This window comes from Trachemys scripta, chromosome 6, assembly GCF_013100865.1.
Source record: "Trachemys scripta elegans isolate TJP31775 chromosome 6, CAS_Tse_1.0, whole genome shotgun sequence".
Classification (NCBI taxonomy): Eukaryota; Metazoa; Chordata; order Testudines; family Emydidae; genus Trachemys; species Trachemys scripta.
In genome coordinates this window covers 39,973,966-39,998,140 of record NC_048303.1, presented here as the reverse complement: position 1 = coordinate 39,998,140, position 24,175 = coordinate 39,973,966, and the positions used below count along the sequence as shown (strand labels likewise).

At 40.1% G+C, this 24,175-nt stretch overlaps 1 protein-coding gene across 1 annotated transcript in view; it reads right to left on the bottom strand.

The window, feature by feature from the left end:
• Positions 1–24,175, bottom strand: part of PIK3R1 (phosphoinositide-3-kinase regulatory subunit 1) — a 75,319-nt gene that overhangs the window by 28,727 nt on the left and 22,417 nt on the right. Inside the window, exon 3 of the mRNA XM_034774808.1 lies at positions 2,111–2,203. Coding sequence (XP_034630699.1) covers positions 2,111–2,203 — 93 coding nt within the window. The remainder of the gene's footprint in view (positions 1–2,110; positions 2,204–24,175) is intronic.

The following is a 24,175-nucleotide window of genomic DNA, read 5'->3' as shown; positions in this document are numbered from 1 at the left end:
CTGGCAGCTTCTGCTGCCCCAGCAGTTTGCAGGCATGGTATATTTTCCTGTGTGCTATATTGTTGCCCTATAAAATCAATAGCATACAGTATTTTGTCATGATGTATAAGAATGATACTAACTTATACTGTAAATGATTATTTGAGGACAATAGAAATATGTTGTTTCCTATATAAAGGCACAAGGGATATTAAGTTCATGTATCCAATCTATTGTGTTTTTAAGGTCTGGAANCAAATTTATTAGAGCATAAGCTTTCGTGGACTACAGCCCATGCATCCGAAGAAGTGGGCTGTAGTCCACGAAAGCTTATGCTCTAATAAATTTGTTAGTCTCTAAGGTGCCACAAGTACTCCTGTTCTTCTTTTTGCGGATACAGACTAACACGGCTGTTACTCTGAAACCAGTAGAAATACAGTCAACCCTCATTTCCCCCACTCCCCCTCAGCCACTCAAACAAATCGCTGTGCGCTGGCTTTAGGAGACCAACACCAGCAGAAGGAGAAGTGTGCGCTAGCCAAGGTAAAGGTTTGCCTGCAGTGGAGCAGAGTGCAGTTCAGTAGGAAACACCCAGCCCTTCCCTGCCACTCTACGTACCTTTCCAGCTAAGGAACAGCTGGCCCTAAACCCTCTAGGAACTACTGCTCCCTTGTGCATGTTCTATTGCCCCATCTCTCCCAAGTGCCTTCATAAGGCGAGAAGAGATGGGATGCAGGGAGGAGACCGAGAAAATGAAGTGGAGTTGTCCTACCAAAAGCGGAGAGACACTCAGGGCCTGCCACCCCAGCAATACAACTTGAGCAGAGACAACAAACACAGCCTGCCTCAAGGGGAAAAGAACAGTTGAAAAACTGCTCGAGAATAAATAATTCCTTACACTGTGATAGTGTGTGTAATCCAGAGCCAAAGGGCTATTTTTCTTTTTGGGGGGATACTTTACTGTTCTTACCCTAAAGCCAATCGGTATCTGGTTTTCTGCATATTTATTTTATTGACTTCAGACATACAGAGCACACACAGTATGTAAGCTGTCAGTACTGGGTGGTGTTGCTGCAGATATGTTAAACAGTTGCCCTGTATTAGCACCATTTCAGTGGTGGAGGGAGGGATTCCTAGGTATACTCTGTAAAGCGCAGACATCCTTCCAAATAAAAGCCACCATAATAAATGTACAATTTTTTGCTCTATATTTTATATTAAAGAGCATGCCCAGGGATATAGGTCATTTATGATTTAATAACATTCAGTATGGTCTCCTAGAAACAGTGACTGACTATGCTGGTTGCCATTAAACTCTGGCTCTCAGTACTGGCATCAGCAGCCCCTGATCCACCCATCAAACGTTTGTGTCTTCCCAACCCTCAAAGTGTTGACACTGGTAGTAACCAGGCCACAAATCCTGTCTTGCCCTCCCACTCCCAGCTAAATGGCCATTAGGAGAGCAGGGAACAGGGGGCATCTCCTGGCCACATAAGGTTGATGAAGGTGACATCAGCATCAGAAGCTGGGGAAAGAGACAAGGGGATTAGGAAGCAAGAGATGGACGGAGAATAGGTTATTTAAACAGGAGGGAAGAGAAGCAAAGGACTGAGAAGGCCAGCAGGGATAGGGAGGAAGGGAACAGGACGGAGAGGGACAGCTGGAAGTATGGGAAGGGAGAAAAGTCAAAGGGCATACAACAAATACGGACTGATTGAACAGACAGTAGCAATAAAGGACTGCCTTTTGGAGGGCAAAAAATACCTCCCCAAACTTAGCATTTTGAGATATTTTCCCCTGCTATCTCATGGCAATGTGTTTCTGCAATTACTCTTGCTGCCAGTTGATATTTGTATTATATTATTCAAAACCTCAAAAATCTCTCTTTTTGCTCTGTAGCAGGTTACCAGGTGTCAGGTGGTATAAGCTATGTTATTACCTCTATAACTCAAGTAACCTCTGTTGAGCACATACCAACAAGATAAGGCTCTGACTAGATTTGCTTGAATACCAATTGAGCAATGTGATACATTACAAACCCTTGGTAGGAAATGTACAAACTCTGGGCCTGATCCTGCAGTCCCCATTCACAAACATCACTAAAACACTGGCAGACTGTTCATCAGCATACCTTTCTTTTCAATAGCCTCCACTATCTTGATAAGAATTGGTGGAGCGACGTCAGGAGGCAAAAATTGCTCTGTAAGATCTGGAAGTGTAAAAGCTGTTAAAAAAAAATCAGTTAAGCTACAATTAGATGCAATTTCAGTTTATGAAAGTCATGAGATATAATGCAACTGGTTAATTTTTAAACACTGAACAAATTCATTTTATCAGCTGTGAAAGTCCATGTAGACATTTTGCTCGTCTGTTCTGCATGCAAATTAGAACACTACATAATTACTTACCAGTAATTTTAAAAAAAACAACCCTCACATGCTAAATATCACTGTTATATTTACACTAAAGACAAACATCCAGTACATAATTAGCAAAATCCTAGTAATTGTTCCCTAATTTGTTTATCTTATTTTTTTCTTTTTTAATTAAGCAAAGACGTCCACTTCATGACATTTTGTACCTCCAATATTCCAACCCCTCACCTTTTGTATTTACACAAATCCATTCTCCAAGACTGAATAGTGATGATAAACAATAACAATAAGGAAAATGCATTTTTATGACACCTTCATTCAGAGAATATAAAAAATGCGTTATAAATCACTAATAAATTTTCACTACTGCTGTGAGGAAGGTAAGTAAAAAAAGTAAAAAGTGTAGAATCCACACAGAAGCCATATAGAATCCATATAAAATTCTTAAAGGTGGATAAAAAAAGAACAGTTCTCCTATGGTGCACCAGATGAGGGAGCTATATACATATCTCCTTGCAACTGCTAATCTACTGAATGAAACACATTTCTATTGGTATGAACTCTCTGCAGGAACAACCAACATGTCATATTAATGCGAAAGCTCAATAACAGTTGCAGTTTGTTTTAATTTTTATAGGTTCACAATATTGACAATATATGCCCCGTGGTGTAGAGAGAGCCTCCTGTTTTGTACAATGATCAATAAAGAATAAAAATAAGATATTCTAAAATGAATCTTTTGCAAACTGAAACAAAGCTGCATACTGATTTTATCCAAAGTCAGTTCACACACAATGCAGTTTCTTTACTGAAAGAACAAACTGAATAAAAGAACGTTCTCGCTCTGTGATAAATGCAAAGTTTAAAAGTTTAAAAGCAGTTGTGTTTAATTTTTGGAAAGCTAGGACGTTTACAGAAAGATATTCTTATTAAACAGCTGCCAGCAACAGATTATGACAGATTTTGATGGATAAAGATGAATTAATCACTGGATTAGAAATTGGTGGTTGCCTAGGGACCAGTGATCATGACCTGATTAAATTCAATATGGGCAAACAGAGGACAGTCCCAAGCAGTAATATACATATCTTATGCTTTAAAAGGGGTTAATTTCAAATGCTGAAAAATATTATGAACAAAATTTATTGGGAAGAAAAATTAAGACAGAAAAATGTGAATGAAAATTGAGAATTATTTCAGAAGAGTTTATTAGATGGCTAAAAAGCCATGATTCCACAATCTACAGAAAGGACTATTTTGGCTAAAAGTTCATCCTGGTTCAGTGGTGAAGTGAATACAGAAATTAGAAATAAATGAGTAATATATAACAAATGGAAAAAACAGGGAAAACAGATACCAATTGATAGAATTTAGACATTATGAAGTATAGAATATTGATAAGAGAAGCATACATTAAATGGATTAAGAACTGGCTGACAGAGCTCAAAAATAGAAGGGTGGTGGAACAATTTGTATCATGGGGGTGCTGAAAGCCATTGAACCAAACTGTAAACCTTGTATATAATGGAAGCCACTTCAAGCCAGGGGGTGCGGTAGCACCCTTCACATTCTTAGTTCTAGCACCTATGAAAAGTAGTTTTCAATGGGAAATCATTATCAAACGGGGGTGTTTCTAGTGGAGTTCCACAGGGAACAGCACCAGGCCTGACACTATTCAACACTTTCATCAGTGACCTGAAAGTAAATATAAAATCACTGTTGATAAAAATTTGCAGCTAATACATAGACTGGCCAAGGGGTAAATAATAACAAGGATAAAGCAGCCAAACAGAGTGATCTGGTTCACTTGGTAAGCTGGGCCCATTCAAGCAAAATGCATTTTAATGTAGCCAAATGCAAAGTTTTATATCTAGCAACAAAGAATGCCAATCATATTTACAGAATGGGGGACTGGATCCTTGAAAGCAGTGACTCGGAAAAAGATGTAGGGCTCATAGTGGACAAGCAACTGAACATGAGCTTCCATTGTGATGCTGTGGCATAAAGGGCCAACACAGTCCTTGGATATATAAACAGGGGAGTAGTGAGTAGAGGGAGATGATTTACCTCTGTATACAGCATTGGTTAGACCAATACTGCATACAGTTCTAGTGTCCACATTTTAAAAAGGATGTTGAAAAATTGGAAAGAGTGAAAAAAAGAGTCCCAAGAATTATTTGAAGGCTGGAGAAAATGACTTACAATGAGACTTAAAGAGCTTCCTCTGTTTAGCTTATCAAAAAGAAGATTGAGAGGTGGCTTGATTGCAGTGTGTAAGTACCTTCACGGGGAGAAAATACCAGTTACTAAAATGCTGTTTGATGTAGTGGAAAAAGGCATATGAAGAACCAAATTAGAAACTAGGCACAACTTTTAACAGCGAGGGTAGTTAATCACTGGAACAAACTACCAAAGGAAGTGGCGGATTCTCCATTTCTTGATGTCTTCAAATAAAATTTACGTCTTTTGGGAAGATATGATTTAGCCAGACAACTAAAAGTGCAGGGCTCAGTGCAGGAGTAAGTGGGTGAAATGTAATGGTCTGTATATAGCAGAGGTCAGACTAGATGATCTAATGGTCACTTCTGGCCTTAGAATTTATGAATCTGCTATAATAAATGTACATTTATTCAAAGAATATGACAGTGTCAAATCAAAGGCTCTGCCAAGAAAATCCTCAAATTACAAAATACCAATTGCAAGATATAATCTAACACTACTACTACTACTACTATTAATAAGTCTCATTCTGATGTTTGGAAAGTCAAAGGCATAAAATCCCTCCCAATATCAAGGTGAGAATGTGTTTTAAAAATAGAGATTACATTTTTTCCATGATGAAAATAACCTTTTGCCCCCTTAGGCAGTTAGTTGCATTAATTACTACTCTCCCACCTCCCTTCTGCCAAGTCATGAAATGGCATGAGCTCGGAGCAGAGATGCTCACCTCATTCTTCTAACTGAAGGCAAGATGCAGAGCTATTACACAAAACTGAAAGGAAGGGGAGAGGAAAAAGTGGATGGTAGGGGTAAATGACATCCAGGATGAAAGGCTTGAGGAGAAATTAGGGCAGGGAGGGCCCAGTTACAGATCTTAACCCACAATATACTCTTTAATTCCTTCTGTTGTATGAACCAGAGTGCTACACTACGTCAAATTAAGCGAGCAGTGCCTAGAGACTATGATAACAGGCACATTACAAATGCCTATTTAGAAAAATTAAGTTGTCTTTAGGAAAAGGAACACCCTTTCAACTAATTTCTAACTTGATTTTTGTTTCTGAAAGTTAAAGGTGTAGTTTAGGCAGACCAAAAATGAAAACCTATGCTTCTGGTGTCCCCTGAAGGCTTCATGTCATGGGAGGAAGCCACTGGGAAGGCAGAGAACTCTCTCAGAAAACATGGTTTCTTTTCAAAAGGGCAAAGATGGAGGGACACAGCCTCCAACCTACTCCAAAACTGAAAGCTTCTCCAGACCCTATCTTACTTCCTTTGCTTTTCACTTACATTTTAAGCAGGTGACTTATGGCAACATATGTAAGCATCCATGAGGTGACAGCAAAATGTAAACAGAGTCCTCTGTCATGTCATTCTTCTGGAAACAGAAGCAGACATTAGGTCTACTACCCATTTCCAAAAATACCCTGAAATGCTAAAGGCTTTATATCAATGATGTAAAAACCTGTCTGAGACATAAAACCATTCTCCTCCAAAACAAAAGAAACACTACCCCCTCGCCCCATCTTTTGATCTTGAAATCTGCCCTGCTACAACAGAGCTGATTTTTCAATGGGACTTGTGCTCCCAATTCATTTAGACACTTTTGAAAATTCCACCCAAATTCTTGGGTTGGTCACCTAAATCCATCTTAAGGCACTTAAGTAGCTTAATTTTTTCCCACAGATCTTAGCTACTGGTGATGTTCTCAATCAGGGGGAGGTGCTGGTGCTTAGCACCTCTGAAAATCAGGTCATGGATTTTCCAGTGCCCATGTAAAAGTGCTGATGATGGCCTTTCAACACACACGCAGTATCTGAAGCACATGCCTAATTTACAAGCTATTTGACCTGTGCTCAAATCCTCTTTTGATACATCAGTATTGGATTGAAAAGGAAACACCGTACATATTTACATATATAATATACACATTTAGAGCAACTTTAATCTTTTTGAAAATTAACACCCCTCCCCCCATACTCCTTCTCAAATGAAAATGTTTGTTTTAAAGAGAAAAAAACATAATATAATAAAATATAGAGAGCTTGGAGGATTTTGGTTTCATTTTTTCCCACAGCTACAGATAACTATTACATTGGAGAAACTGATAATTTTGCAAATACTTAGAATATTTTTGAAACCACAATAATACTGTTTCATAATTGCATAAATGATCAAATATTTTTGAATTCGTGACTATTTGGGCTACAAATCCCTATTTCAATAATAATACACAACAGAAATAAGGAGTTTATAACAAAAGGCTATAAATATAAAGGAAGTTTTTTAAAATGTGAAGTTGTCTTTTAATACGCTGATAAAAGGGAAATTTAACTGAACAACATAGACGCACAAGTCATCAACATTGACAAAATGTCACAATATAAAAGTTTAAGAGATACCATTTAAAAAAAAATTTTTTTTTAAACAATTCTACAATTTTCTATTCTCTGCTGCTACATATGCTATTCAATGTATTTCCTTTATAAAATTCCCATAGCATTATATTGTCACTGGTAATTTAGTCTTTCTACGTTTGGCACAAGACAGAAAATTATAGTCATTTCAAGATGAAAGACCTCAGAAAACATATGTCTGCCAGAATAGAGACTTTACACCACTCTCAGAACTAAATGCCAGTTCATAACATTTACACAGAAGAAAGCCAAATGTATGCACAGTGCCCTTCTCTTTTAAAATACTGAAAGGAAATGGCAGTAATTGAATTGGAAAAAATATGACCAACTCTGGAAAAAAAGTCTCTGCTTCAACTTCTGAAGCCATAAAACAAGTTATCATTAAAGGACGTCCTGAACATGGATTAGATGTTCTAGAGCAAAACACAGTACACATCAGGAAATTTACTGTGGGAGGGAAAAACCCTTTTAAGCATGCCATTTTCAGTGAAAGTACAAAGAATCAAACCCTCATGCAACCTGCATTTAGTACCTGATTTTAAAATTATCTTTTGTTTTGAAGCATGCTGTAGCACAGCACAGAGGTTTGGAGAACCAAATCCACTCTTAAGAACCTGAGCAACTTTGTAGATTCCTTTGCTACAATCCAATATCAGTTTTTCACTTAAAGTAATCATTTTGCTTTTCACAAAACAAATTCCGTAACTTTTTTTTAAAAATCCCACTGTCTCCAAAATATCAAGATTCTCACAAGTCGTTATAAACTACTACTGCCTTCTTTGCTAGCCATTAAGTCTGGGGAGTAGTACGTATCTCAGATAGTAGTAAGCCTTCTGATGACACATCATAAATGCTGAATTTTCCACTAGTTCTATTTTTACCTTGCCATAGTGATAACCAATCAGATGAAACAGAAGTCAGGATTCCCTCCAATCTGAGAGCTCTTCTCTCTCTCACCAATACAGGCAGGCCTGAACAGCTCTAAGGCAAAAGCAATGGGAGGGAGACGATAGCATACCTTACATTTAAGCGCTGCCAACATAGCTGCAAAGTGCAAGATGAAACCAGCACACAGCTGCACCTTTTGGAGGAGTTCTCAGTAAAAAGAGATATTTTAGAGTTAGTACCTGGCAAAGCCAAATGGAAATTTAAAGGTGGAATATTGGATCCACAAGTCTCTGAGCCAAATCTTTCATTATTGCTGGAAGAAGCATGAAAGTGGATAGAAAAAATTAAAGCCTGCCCTTTAAAATGTAATAAGATACACTATGGAAAAAAGGTTCATTTACAAGTCTTTTATAGAGGAGACCATACATAAACAATTGAATTTGGATCGGAACCAAAATGATTCCACGCAATTTTTTGAGATTTTTAGACATGGGTATGTGCAATTGTGAACACAAACTACACATGCAAATATCAGAGTGGTGCATGCAAGTCTGGTATATGAAAGTATATAGGTCCTATTATGTTCATAGCTAGTTGTGTGAGCAAAGATGTCCATTTTGTCCACTTAACTGTATCATTCTCCATATGTCTATCACCCACACACACCAGTTTTGAAAATCAAACTCTTCACATTTGAGCAAGAAAAAGTCTGCCTAGTTAGAAGGAGATCCTGATGAATACTAAACTTAAATATATAACAGTAAACGGAGTTATCAAGCAAATTGGGTAATGCTTTCAACATGATTAGCTAGGCAAATGATTAGGAAATAGTGGATGTCAGGAGCCACTCAACATATTTTCAAACAATATCCTCAAATTAAATTGATGCCCTCAGTATAATTTATGACATTAGAAGAACCTCCAGATAATTTAGCACACATACTAAGTATTTCAAGTATTGAAAATTGATGGGAAATAAATGATCTTTCTTAGCTGCTTCACATATAGTTAAATCCAGGAAATAAACAGATATGTACAATACCTGGTAGGGGGAAAAATGAAAAAAAAATTCATTTTACCATCCATATTCCCCAAGTAGCTTCTAAATTTAAATTAAGAATTCATAATGATTGAGTGCAAATGCTTGTGCAGTATATTATTTAAAAGTTAAATGAAGGTACAAATTAAAGATGACGCAATCTTTGCACACCTGACTGTCAAAGGCAGCAAAATAGACTGCTTGACAGTTTACAAAACAAACACCACAACCCAACCACAGACAAACAAAAACAAACAAACAACCCCACCAACACATTACTTTGATTGTGTGGACTTGTTTATCTCCAGACTTGTACACAAATCCAGACTCCAAAATACAGAGAAGGTGGGATTCAAGAAGGCAGAAGCACTATACTCTCTCTACTGATACAAAGGTACAGTTCCACAAAGCCTGGTGTGGAAGCGCAGAGTAACTCTTAGTCTTATCATGAAGGCTTCCCTTCTCACTAACCATCAGTTGGCAGTTGCCATTAAATGTATCCTAGTTGCTACCTTAATACTGGCTTTCACCAATTTTGGGCAAATACCCTTGGAGGCTTTAAAACTCTTCATTAGTGCAAATAACTGCTTATCAATACAAAATATGGAGGTTACTTACCTGTAACTGTGGGTTCTTCAAGATGTTGGTCCCTTTCTGTATTACATATGTGGGTATATATGTGCACCATGCGCCTGAGTCTAGAAATTTTTACTAAGCAGTGTCCATTGGTGTGCACATGCACAATAGATCTCATTGTGCTCTGAACCAACCGTATAAAGGGCAGTGCGGACAGACCCCTCTCCAGTTCCTATTCTTACCATGAATATGGTCATGATCCACAGTAGAGGGGACAGAGGTTGGGTAGTGGAATACACATATGGACCATACATTTAGAAGACCCTCCAGTTATAGATGAGTACACTCAAAGAAGAAATGAAGCATGTTCCCTTATGTTCATTCAACATGTGGGAGATTAGTAAGCAGTAGTCAAACAGGAGGCAGATGCAAGGATGTAGATAGTATAGCTATCCATATTACTGCTGTGTCCATAGCTGCATCTTTGGTAGAAGTCTGGACCAATGAGTAACGTCTCGTAAATATGTGTATGGAGCTCCAGGTCACCGGCCTACATATATCTAGTGAAGGTATATCTTACAGAGATGCCATAGGGGCTACTTAAACTCTGGTGGAATGGGCTCTCTTGGTAACAAAGGAGGATGCAGCTTGAAATCCACTTAGAAAGTCTCTGCACAGATAGAACTTGACCATTTGATTGCTCCATTATTGTGATAAAAAGTTTGGGGGTTTTTCTAATTGCTTTTGTTCTCTGTCGATAAAAGGCCAGTGCCCATCAGACGTCTAGAAAATGAAGCCTTCTCTCCTCATCAGAGGCAAGCGATTTTGGAAAAAATACCAGTAAGTGGATGGTTTAATTCATGTGAAATTCCAAAATTACTTTAGAGATGAATTTCAGGTGGGGGCAAAGAGAGACCTTCTTTTTATGACAGATGGTATATGATGGATATGTCATAAGTGCTCCCAACTTGCTCATGATCCTAGCTGATGTGATGGCAACTAGCAAGGCAACTTTTATTGAGAAATGGGCTAATGGTTCAAAAGGAGGTTTGGTGAGAACTGAAAGTACAAGGTTGATGTCCCACTGAGGTGCTGGCTTCGCCATTGGTGGAAAACTTCTAATAAGTCCCATCAGAAATCTAGTCATTGTGGGATGAATAAGAATGGTATGGTCATTAGTTAGGGGAACTGTTGCAAGATAGACCTGCAGGGAACTGACGAGAGGCTTGATATCTCAGGGGTAAGTAGGTATTCTAGAACAATAGGGATCCTAGTGGATTCTGGAGATGGTCACAAGAATGCCAGCTAAGAGGAGAAGCACTTCCATGGGCCCAAACAGCATCTCCTGCTTTGGTTGGAGAACTCCCACTGAACATGAGGGCTCTACATCTGATGCTGATCCAGATATCAGGCCTTGAGTTGTAGCTGTCCTTGGTTGGCATGCCTCACTGTACCATCAGCAGATCTGGAAATGGTCAGATGGGTTCAAATCCTCAGGAGTTCTGAGATTCAGAACTTTGTCAGTCAGTTGGGCATCAGGATGTCCCAAGCCCTGTCATGACAGATTTTTTGCAAGACTTGTGGTATTAGTGAGATTGGAGGGAAGGCATATCTGAGGTGATCCGTCCAGGGTAGCAGCAAGGTATTGTCCTTTGAGCCATGGCCCAGAGCTTCCCTGGAGCAGTATTGGGGTAGTTTCTTGTTTCCTTGTGAGGCAAAGAGATCCCAGGGTGGTGTTTCCCACTGTTGAAGATTTGGTTCAGAACAGAATAATAAATTTCGCATTCATGGTCTGGGACAAATGTCTGCTGAGACTGTCTGCTACGGAGTTCTGTACCCCTCGTTGTTATACTGCTAAGAAGGTTATGTGGTTTCTGATACAATTTTTAACTGAGAGAATTAATCAATCATTGGAACAATTTAACCAAAGATTGTGGTAGATTCTCTATCACTGACAATTTTTAAATCAAGATTGGATGGTTTTCTAAAAGTTATGTTCTAGTAATTATTTTAGGAATGTTCTATGCCCTTTGTTATATGTGAGGTCAGACTACATGATCATAAGGCTCCCTTCTGGCCTTGGAACCTATGATCACAATTTAGCTTTGGGATAGTAATGGTAAAGAGTTTAATGGTATTAGCTAAAGGAGCAAGCAAGCCAGGTTCTGTTAACCAAGGCTTTAACTGCATTATGTATATAAAGAAGAAAGTTGTGGGTAAAGAAAGAGAGAGAGGTTAAGTAACAATGCACAGTACTTGACTAATTTATGACAGACTATAATTGAGAGTAGAAAGTCAAGCTGTTGGGAGGGAAGAAGCAGGCTCTTTCTTAAGGCCCTCATTAACCAAGGAGGCTGGGTTGGCTATATGAAGAATGAAAGTGCCACTCAGCATGGGAGAGAGATCTGTTCAGGGCTCTGGAGACTATTAGGACAGAGCTATCCAGCACCTCATTAAGAAGATATTTTAAAAGTCAACATAGTTCCTGGGAAAAAGGAGAGGGCTCAAACATCTCTAATCTTGACATGTGTGATTACTGGTGGCTTAATAGGCCTGTTTACTAAATTTGGCTTTTTATTTTTATCTGATGTTGTCAACCTGGCAGACGGTGCAGATTCAGGTCACCAGGAAAGCCTTGGCAGTAAGGGAGAAATGCAGAATGTCGCTGAGCTAGATACAGAAGCAATTTGGCCTACCTGGGCTAAAAGCCTTTTGGACTAACGACCCCTTTTTGTCTGAACAGAGAGAGGTTTGCAAGTCAAGATTTATTGGGCTGTGAACGATATGAAAGGCACAAACAATTCTGACAGGAAAAGGAGTGGGAGAAAGAACCACTGCCATTCACCTGGGGTGAAGTAAAGTACAACTGGGAAACCTGGGAGCAATGGAGTTGTGCCTAGAGCCACATCAGAAATTTCTTCACAATATGCTGCAAATGAGATTTTCTCCAAAGTTGTCCCCTTACTGCAACCAAAACAGTAGGTTGTGATATGATTTGGAGGATGAGAATGACAACTCCATTTAGATGTTCCTTTTTAATGCTACTGCAGAATATTTTAGCCACAATCAGAGAGGGAGGATTTTTATTGGCAGGAGAATTTACCGCAACAGCCTGTCCTCTCCTTCCCCAGTTGGCATGGAGAGAGCTGAATGACCCAGCAGTACCTTTCCTATGACATCTCTCTCAACAATGCCAATGACCTCTCATATCCTACAGAGCACTCTGCTAAGTGCCTTTTTGTTTTTTAAGAAAAAAGGCAAACAAAAAACCTCTTTCGGTCCTATACCAGTGCATAGAATAATGGTAAGAATGCTTTCAAGGAAAAAATAATGCTTTTTCCTAAGAGGGACTGTGAAGTCAAGGGGAGGGGCACCCTTATTAACTTGAACTTCTGAAATTCAATCAACCCATAATATTGCTCAGAATGTTTAGTGAACAAATGTAGAATCCCGTAAATGAGGTAGGTACTTATGACAAAAATGTTCAAGGGAAGGTGTAAAAATATTTTTGTATAGCTGTGGAGAGAAAATAACACCCAATATTTCATAGAATAAACCCACAACAATACAACTGATTTTCAAGTGGGCAAATAAAAGTACAATAAAACTACAATCCAATTGGACCATCCATCTTATCAACACAATATATAAAGGACATAGTGAAAACTGAATGTACCCTCTTTTTTACCCTGCCTACTCATTATAAAGGGAAATAAGTTTGCTACAAGTCATACAGTCGCTTCTAGAAATTAATGCTATAAGTGAGCTGAGTCAAATACTTTGCCTGGATATTTTCAGGACATACCAGTATAGCTATACAAGCAAAGATCTGGTTAAGCAAGTGTCAAGCTTCATGTGATGGGGTGGAGGGGATGGGGTGAGATGAAGAGAGAAAAGCAGAAAACAATCCCTGCCCCAGTCAGCATGTACAACACTGAATGAGACTTGGGGCAATTTTTGGGGGGAGAGGGAGCGGGTAGCAAGAGGTGGTTGCAGAAATCAGGGGAGAATGCATGGATGAAAATTAGCTTGCTATAAAAACTAATGTAGTAGTCACTCCTAGATGATGGACAGGCCAATGTTCTGATCTGGTATGGCAAGTCATACATTCCTATATATTCATCTTCTGCCCCACCAAAGGAGGGGGACTATTTATCTGTGTTCCCACAAACAAATTTTTGACACAGACACAACAGAGCATGCTAGAGCTCCAGCATTAATAATGGAAAAATCCCTCCACAACAAACTTTAGAAAAAAAGCATCTGACTGGAAAAGATTGGTGTGATGCGCAAACAAAATAAATCTTAGTGACACTGTGCCATTGGCTTAAAGCCAACTGGTGATATTTTGGGATACTATTTTTCTTCATTAAGATGTAATACTTAACTGCTGCAAGTTAGGTCCTGCACCTATTAATTTAATGTCTCATAAAGCCTTGTTTCTATCTTCTGTTGAAAAGGAAGTGATATTGTCTATGGTGGGGAGGAGTCGTGTACATAATGTTCTATCAGATTAGGCCTCAGTAACTTTATGAATTATGAGCTGTCATCCATTTTTTTCATCTGCTATATACTTCTTAGAAATAGGAGCTATAAATAATCCAACAGATGTTTTTTGTTGGCTTCAATTGGAGCATAGATAATTTTAAAAAAGCAGCAGCCTGAAGTTAAGAGCATGTTGTAACGATTGTATTCTGCTTCCCCCTGTGGGTCAGTTTTTGCAGTACCCCTTAAAGGTCTAATTGCATTTATGGAAGCAGCGTTGTTTTAGCCATGTAGATCTCTCTCACCAACAGAAGTTGGTCAATAAAAGATACTGCCTCATCCACCTTGTCTCTCTAATTTCATTTAGTTATTGAAATCACTGCATTACATTACTAATCAGCACTTTCTACAGAAATATATGCACATCATATAATTAAAGAAAAGAGATAAGAAGTTGCACTCTGGGGGAAAAAAAAAAAAAAAAAAACAACCACAATCACCCATGGAAGGCTAACAAGAAAGTTACCAGATCTATACAACATATATTCCGTCACAAAGCTACATGCCTTGTTTGTATGAATTTTAATCTGTTGTAAAAAGATTCAAAATGAGTGGAGGAGGTAGAAAAAAAAGAAATAGTTGTCAAGCAAAAGGTGTGACAAGTAGAAACACTAAAATAAAAAGTAATTCCTGCTTTTACCTCATTCTGGTTTTCAAGCTACCTGTCTGCTCCAAGGATGGGAATGAACCCAGCAGGAAGAGCTGGCAAGAACAGGCGCACTCTCTAACAGGACATTTTCAACCCTGCAATGGGAGCAGAATTGGGCTACAGATTTGTACTACTGCCTGTCTGGACCAAAGGTGGGTCTTATTCTTTCATTCCCAATTGTTAATAGTATGTATGTATAAAACTGGTTGTTCAGTAGTTCCCACGCTTTTCTAACCGATATGCCAGTATGAGCCAATACATATTTCCATCTAGGTTTGTATACTATGCCCCTCACCCTAAATATCTGAGTGACTACAGGAGCACAGTATATACCAAGGCTTCCCCAAGTCAATCATTTATTTAAATGATTAATCAGGAAAACTGCTCTCTGAGCTGAAGCAGCCTACGTGATCATCAGGGTGAAAATTTATGACATATTTGGTGGAGGAATGTTTCCTGACCACCCCAGTCCTTTGGTTTTGTTATTTTATTTTGTACACAGAAGCTGCGCTCTTCATTTTCTGTTGTCATGCGCATGTTCTGAGGCACACTCTCCCCTTCTCTTTCTTGTTCAGGACGGCAGCTCCAGAATTACAGCAGTGCCGTGCTCCTAAGTGTGAATCCTATCCAGCTTCCCTCACAGCAAACGCTGTGATTAAGAACTTTGCTGCCACAGAGTGGCTATAACAATGTTACAGCTTGTGGCAGTGGTTTTATAGCTAAAAGAAGGTGTGTGGGGGTGGGGCGAGGACGCTGAGAGAAGGTGCTCCACTGAATATTAACGTGTATCCTGGATAGGCTGTGAGCGCTACCAGTGTGTTGTATTGAGGACAACGTCTGGTGACCTACCGGATCCTTGCATAACTTTATATTGCAGAAATCCCTAGTCAAAGCACCATTGTAGAAGGCACAGTCCAAACACAGTCCTTGCCCCAATGACCTTTCAGTTAAGCATGTGACTTGTCAGAATGTTAACGTTCCTTACATTTAAAACCATGCAGTTATTTCTAACACTACTTCTGCATTCCGTAGTCCCATTTAAAAATACACTGTCCAACTTCAATAAGAACACACTTTATTTTAAACATACCAGATGTAGGGAGAGAATATCATTTTAGCTATTTACACAGGATTTCACTTACTGTGAACATATTGAGGGGAGTGTTAGGAGGAGCAGGGCTCCCTCCGGCTGACTTGTGGTACACTACAAGGGATACAATAAATACAAATTACTCACACACACAAAAATACCCTACCATAAAAGAATATTAAGATTGCCAAGCCAAGCACTCAGAAATGAGGAAATGACAGAATTAAGGTTGCCTGTGAAATCTTAATTTGCCCACCTTGTGCATATGCATTATGGTAAGTCTTTAATTACATAGACTATTTTTCCCCCACAGGATCCCTGATTCCTTCAGTGCACAGAAAGGAGAGTGCTCTAGGGATTACTTGGGGTTAAGAAGCAGAAGAGACTGTTTTCTTGGGTTCCATTCAGGTTCTGGAATGGGAGTATCCTCTAGTGGGCATAGACCGTTCTGCCCCTGTTCCCCTTCAAGCTTGTCCCTATGCTAGTCCTCACTTTCCTCCACCCAGCTCTTCACCCTGGAGGTGTTGGGAGAATTTTGTCATACAACTTGTGTTTTGGATCCATATTCTTAGCCATATCCCGGCGAGTGAGGAAGCACTGGGTCACTTGTTTGCAGAGACTGCTAATGCCTTTCTAAGAGAGGGCAGGCTGCCTACTTTTCAGAAGGAAGCAATAGTGGAGCCTTTGTTCAAGAAAGCATTTCTTGGAGTTGACAAACTTGCTAATTACTGACCAGTATCACACCTTCCCTGCTTGGGTAAGATTGTGGAGAAAGTGATAGGTCAGCTTTCACATAACTAGAGACCTTCAGTCTCCTTGGCCCTTCTCAGTCTGGGTATAGACCTGGCTATGGCATAGAAACCACACTGGTTGACAATCTCCTCCTGGCAATGGATGAAGACTGGGTGTCCAGGCTGGTATTATTAGATCTATTAGCAACCTTCAATACCACTGATCACAAGACATTGCTGACTCACCTGTAGACCCTCACAGGAGTGAACGGGGCTGCTCTGCAGGCAGTCCTCAGCAAGATAACTACCTTATCTTTACTCTCTGAAAATGACAATGCCCCAGCAAAGAGGATGACCACCATCTCCTATTGTTTCCAGTGGGGCTGAAGTCAGGCAGCCATTAGGGACAATGGTGGCCCCTAAGTCACAAACTGTGAACAAGGGGTTCTAAATTTGCGCATGTGCACATTTTGTCCCTGAGACAAGTTTGGGGTACCATCATTCTCAAAATGTGCAGAAAAACCCAAAAGCAGATCCCTCCAAAAAAGATTTTAAAACTAATTTTTTTTGGGGGGGGAGAGGGGGTTCTGACTCATGATTTTTCAATGTTTGGAGCTGGTATTGCTGATAATCTAATAAATATTTTGCATATTTAACTTCTTAGGCTATGCTAACACTACAACTTAGGGGTGTGAATCCCAGCTCACGTAGACATACTTGTGCTAGCTCTCATTTGAGTTTGCGCACTAAAAATAGTAGTGCAGCCACAGTAGCACAGGCAGTGGCACGAGGGGCTAGCCGACCCCAGTACAAACCCACCCGGAACCCCGAGGGCACATACTGGTGCAGCTGGCCTGGGCCATCCCTGCTGCTGCCTGTGCTATCATCGCTACTACCTATACTTAGCATGCTAGCTCAGAGGAGAGCTACCATGAGTGTGTCTACACAAGCTGGGAATCACAGCCCTAGCTCATAGTGTAGCCATAGTTTTTGATTAACAATTTAAGGCCCCACTTCAGCAAAGCATCTATCAGATGCGAAGAGTTTAATCACAGGCTTAACTTAAACACATCTGAATTCCTAGTCACCTAAGTGGGACTTAAGTTCATGCTGAAGTGTTTTGCTGAATCAGACACAAGGTCATAGTAAGTGTCTCTTAGGCCATGATGTGCCGCTGAAGGGCAAACAGGCTCACAAGGGCTGGAGAGAAAGGGTTCAAATCTCAGAGAACCTTAACAAAATTAAACTAGAGAAAATATAAATAATTTTATATAGTAGAGAAACAGGAGCCACAACTTCTTTCCTACTCTTTCTTTATTTGCTACTATGTACCATTTTTCATAGTAGAAGTCTAGATCACATACAAATTCCTCCATAATTATTTTTGCTGGGGAAAAATTTTAAAATGGACTACTACTTTAACAACACAAACCTCAATTTATCTCACACTCACCGCAGGATTTGCCTTACTACGAGTGTTGTGAATATGCTATTTTGGCTTGTTTCGGTATTGTATCAAACTGAATATGCACCAACTAATATTGCTGGTGAGCTAATCATTAGTTACTAGGTCCTCATCAGAGTCACTGAGTTTAAGGCCAGGAAGGACCACCAGCTTGTGCTAGTGTTCTGCTCTAGAGACGTCTTTTAAAGGATTCTGTTTATTCAATAATTTGAGTGAAAATATGCAACTTTGAGGTAATAAGATGTTTTGTGCAGATAAAATGAAATTCTGTTTTATCAAGTGACTGTACATGAATGTGGAAGTGAAGGAAAAATCAAGTCACTCTCACAGTATCCAGCCAGGCGATTTAGAGAAGTAGAACAAAATCTTCGCCTTTGCAATAGAAAAATACTGTGTGCAATTGCGTTTGAGAAGTTAAATTGTTTAGATTTGGAAGATTTACATAAAAATCCTGGCAAAAGCTGATGACAGACAAAAGCCAAAACAACTACTTCATCTTGGGAATGATGGAAAGCATTTATAAGTATCCTTCCAGAGAAATGAGAAAGTTAAAAATAATGAGTGTACAGCAGTCACCCATCAAAAAAAAATCCCAGCATTAGGATGGCTTTTTTCATTCTGTAAGTCAACATGTTTCAACTCAGGTCTCTTTCTGTACTTTACCCTGAAAGAAAAGGGGAAATGCATCTCTTATTCTAAGAATTTGAAAGAGCAGAGCAATGCTAGAAGTATGATGGTAAATCAGTTAAATGTGAAATAAATTTTTATTAATTCATGCTGTGGTGAACTCACCATAAACTAAATATGGGCTAATTGTACCTTAGAGCCATTAAACTACAGCCTGACCTCACATGAATATATTACTGGTAAGGAACAATAAAAGTCAGTATCAGGAGACTTCCAAAACTCAGATTGCCTCTTAATTCACAAACTGGTCCTGTAGAACAGCAATGGCAAATCTAATAAAATAAAATATTATAATTATCATAAGATAAAGAAGATGATGATTCTTAGTCTGGATATAAGAAGATCCTTGAATCCTGCCACCCAGCCACCTAGATTCCTTTATGCACCAGTATCAGGGTATGTCTACGCTGGAATTAAGAACCTGTGGCTGGCCTGTACCAGCTGACTCAGGCTTGCGGGGCTTGGGCTGTTTAATTGACATGTAGGCTCAGGCTGTAAGTTGTTAGGGTCCTAGAGCTCAGAGCTAGAATGTCTACACTACAATTAAACAGCCCCTTAGCCTGAGCCAGAATCAGCTGGCACAGGCCAGCCATGGGTTTTTAATTACAGTGTAGACATGTATTTGATTTCTCATTTTAATATGCTTCATGTTCCTCACATACCATACCGGGTGCTGTCCAAATATCCTTCTGAAGAATATGAAGTACTGGCATGTATTGCACAGGAGTTCAAAGTAATCTATTCTAGCGCCTTCATAATCCATTGTAAATTTGTTCAAACCTTACTGTCTGAATGACTGCTAGAAGCTTGACTTATTTTATTCAGGCTTATTTGCTAAGTTAGCAATTGGATTAATTCAAAGCAGTAAGTCTCTGAATTGTACTGTCCCTTTAATCTAAACTGGGACAACAACTTGTCTTTCTCTATATATTGCAGAGTAGTGCTCAGTTTAGACACAAACAACACAAAGTTTATTTTTGGTAAGAGAGAAAAGATGGAGAACGGGAAAGAATAGCTAGGTTGGAGCTACTGAAAAGCTCGAAGTTTCATACTTTAGCAGATATTAGTGTATGTCTGTGCCCACAGGTGAAATCCTGACCCTCCTGAATTTTCCAATTGATTTTAACGGGGCCAGGATTTCACCCTGTATGTTTTGGTGCTGCTAAGTTGAGGTGACAATGGGAATACCATGAAGATGCTTTCTCTTTAAGGAAATCCAAATTTTAAACAATTGAGCTTCTGGGAAAAGGCTTGACTTCCACTCCATGCAACCCCGATGGGCTCAATGGGCTTCCCTAGGATATAAATTAAGATAGAATTTGGCCCTCTATAAGTAATGTAATATTTTTAAAGGGTCAGATTATAGATCAAACATAACATGTTAAACAAAAGCAGCAAGGTTCAATTGCGGGGACAGAATATTTCATTTTCATTTCAACCACTTATCACATGAAGTAACCAAAGATCACATGAAGGACCCTGGCGGTGCTGAACTGGAGTGCTTGAGGGTGGTTGTGATTAAAAAACAAACAAACAAACACACCGCCACCTGTATTTGATTAGGAACTGAAGAGGTGTTCCCTGCTAAGTTGATTTCAAGTGTTTGAATCAGCCTCGTTGCTACAGGGAGGAGGTAGGGGGCACTGCTTCTCACTGCTACTCCTGCATTGCCAGGGCAGGTGTTAGTGGGATAGGGGAGCACTCTGAGCATCTGCTGTAGCTGATCAGCAGCTCCTCTGCTAGCATATTGCAGGGGATGGCAGAGGGAGTAGCTGTGGTGGCTCCGGTGCTTCCCTACCAGACTGAGAGAACCTCAGAGGAGCAGGATAGGAGCTTGAGTCAACTGGCTCCATCTGAGCCTACGGGAGCACTAAGCGTACAACTCAGAGTGCCAAAAAATACAAATCTGCCATACATTTGTTTAAAGTGTTGCAAGCATAAGGCAGATTCCTTCCCCATCTCCACAGATCACGGTGGAAAGTCTGACAGCTGCCTCCCCACTTATGTTATCCACTACCTTGACCAGCCCACTCACCTCTTCAAACATAATTAAAAAATACTCTATAATTAATAAATAGAGGAAGGGCAAAATATTCTAGCTGCTTCTTCAAATATATAATTAATGACTAGTAAAATATCCACAGTTGCACAAGCTATGATAAAAATGTACACGAAAAGGTCTTCCAGCTATGACTCAACAAGACGCAGCTATAAAACGGGTGGAGGTTTGCTGAGTTGAGAGGCTTCTGGCTGGAGAGAGCTTGCCTTCTTCCATGCTGGCTAGTGAGGATTTGGCTCTCTGGCTGCTCTTATGTTAAGAGGCCAGACACTTTCTACTTGTTTTTTGCTACCCTGTGAAAAACGGAACTTTGTTTTTGCTTTTGTGCCCAAGAGGAAATCCCTTGGCTTTCTTCTTGCCAAAAGACAGAACCAGTGACTTTCTTTGACCCTGCTAAAAGGGGACCTCCCCCCCTTTATTTTCCCTACTTACAAGGAGGAATAAAGGGAGCTGCTTATTTGGACCCTGCTGAGGCAGGAACAGAACTTCCTTCCTGCTTGCCAAAATTAATTCATTGCAAAAAACTGTACCCTGCCCAAAGAAGAGGAAGAACCTGTCTTTTAAGTAGACTTCATTTTTCTTTAATGGGCTAATGATCCCTTATTCCTAAGGATATTGCAGATGTCCCCATGCAGCTCCAGAACACTCTAATCTTTGTATCCATATCCATTTAGTTTTACCTTATTGAACGTGAACATGCAGCTGGAACTAACTTGTACCCTTTCATTTGTAGGGATTTCTATAAAGTTGTATGAAGTTGAGCTACTTTAAAAACTGTTGATACTGCAGATGCTTATATAAACTACCTTATCCACATATCACCACCACCAGAACTGTGGTTCTTTCAGGATTCAGTCATTTTTTGTAACATAGTACAAAAATGGGTTTTTTGTTGTTGTATTTCATACTACACTATTGACTGTCTCAATGAAGAGACACTAAACGGAACTCACTTAAGACTACAGCCTTGTTTTAAACCGAAACACTGGATTTCTTAAACCAAGAATTAGATTGTTTCTCAGAGGAGTCATCCAGTTCTTTTGCTTCTTTTCATCGCACTTTAGTCAGCTTTGCACTTCATCTCCACCAATGCTTAAATCAGAGGACACTTGGGAGACAAAGCCTAAGGCAGGTATGCAGGACTGTTTGTTATATAAACCTGCAACCTTAACATCACAGCCTAGGGTTTGTACTTGGTCCAATGCACAGAAGTGGGTAAATGATGGCTGTGTTGATGACATCCAGTTAAGAGAAAATAGTGAAAGGGAATATGATGCTTCTTACCTATGCTGCCTGAAGTTGCTGTGCAAAGTTTTCCAGCAATAGACCAGAATGAGAAAATGTGGTAAAAGGTGGAGACGTAAAAATTCAACCTGTTTGGCTTCTGTCTCCATGTCAGCTTTAAAGGGGACCAATCCTGTTCTAAACTGGTGTGATTGAATAGGGACCAATTTACCTGTATATATTTAAGACATATTGGGAGTTGATATCATCACTTCTTACAAACCAGTAAAATAGAATCAGAACAAAAACTTAAGGGACTGTTCCAAAGTCCATTTAAGTCAATGACAGCCTTTCCACTGACTGCAGTGGGTCTGGATCAGGCCCAAAGTGAGTTTCCTACTCTTATTTGAGAGAAGACAACACAGCCTTCTTTGCAGCCTCAAACGAGAAGTTAAATCACACTAACAGTTAATAGAATAGAGAGTTCTAGATTTTCCAGTATATTAACTTGATCTTGAAATAAGAAAGTTTCATCATTTACTGCTGAACTGCTATCATCTTGAACACAGTAGAACAGACTGAAACCACATTTAATTATACTTTTTCCTGTTCACTTTATAGCTTCCCCATGCTTTAAACACACTACATACTCTTCCTCCTTCCTTGGCATTATTTGGTCCATTTATTTTTCTTTTGGCATTCTGTAATCTTGCCAGCAGACAAGCTTTGCTTTTAATAAGTAGATCTGCCAATTTAAACACCAGTCTCCTACGGCAATCAAATAATGAAACACACATGTATGTACTCGCACGTAATCTGTCAGATGCCTTTACAGCCTAACACAACGATTCCTGTAATTTGGGTTTCTCATAAGGACGTATATTCATTCACCCTTGGTTTTCAAAAATGGAAATATTGTGGTTCTTCGTAAGTCCTGTGCCCGCGCCACCCCTCCCCACAGACATTTTCATTTGCACGCACTCTTTCTTTACATGCCAAAGATCCAGCAAAACATGAGACGTCAAAGGAATGACAACTAGGAGGATTGTGCAAACAATCTCAGAAAGAGAACATGCACACAGTACTTCCCTGCACCTTGTGCTTGCAGAGATCATGTGTCACCAGCCCCACTCACTCAACTGCCAGGAGTGTGGGAGCCATCCCAGGCAGGAACTGTTCAGCAGCAGGGTGACCTCCCCCGCAGCCAGAGACTTGTCCTCCCCCTTTCAATCCTGGCAGGGAGGTGGGGGAGGTGGTGTCTCTGCTCTGCCGGGCCAGCCTGACTGAAGCCTCCCCACACCCGAACGGGTGTCACCTGTCCTTTGGCTGTGAGGGAGCCCTCTGCAGCTCCGCTGTCACAGCCCTGCTCCCACACTCCTGCTACACTGGGACTGTAGAACAGGGCTTGGTGCACAGCCACACTGCTGGCATAAAGTGCAGGGACAGTTGTATTCCTAGTGCGGCAGAGCAGAGACCCCTAGCACTCCCATGTAGTGAGTGAGAGAGGGTCTGTGACAGCAGGGTTGCAAAGAGCTCACTGCACCTACACCATAGGCAGTGGGGTGGCCTCCCCCATGGCCAGGGGCTCGTTTTCCTCCTCCTTGCAGTCCTGGCCAAGGGTCTTTGCTCTGGCCTGCGAGAACCACAGCCTCCCTCCCTCCACCCCACACCTTGCGTCCGCAGGGATCGGGTGTCTCTTACCCTGAAGCAGTTCATGGAGCCCTCTGCAGCTCCACTGTGACAGATCTGCTCCCTCACTCCTGTGACAGCAGGGCTGCAGAAGGCTCCCTGCACTACCACAGGGGTGGTGACACCCAGTCTCTGCAGGCACGACAACTGTTACCAACTAATATTTTTTCTCCATTGATTTTAGTGTCAGCTGAAATCGACGTTTACCAACAGTTATCAATTAATACCGAATCCTACCAAGCCCAATCGCAATGCATACACTCAACAGGGCTAAATTAAGATTGCAGGCAACCTTAGTTCTGGCATTTCTTGACTTTTCAACCTTAATGTTCTTTTAAACATAGTTGTCTGTGTGTAATACATTCTATGTACAGTACGCACCTACATCAAAATTGTAAAACTCCATGTTTACTCTAGTACAGTAATGTTATTGCTACAGAGTATTAAATTTAAACTGTGGCCATTTCATTTCCTCACTTATGAGAAACCATAGTTACTGCCATACTAGTTACTCAATTGTAACCTAAGAAACCAAGTGTGCTTGC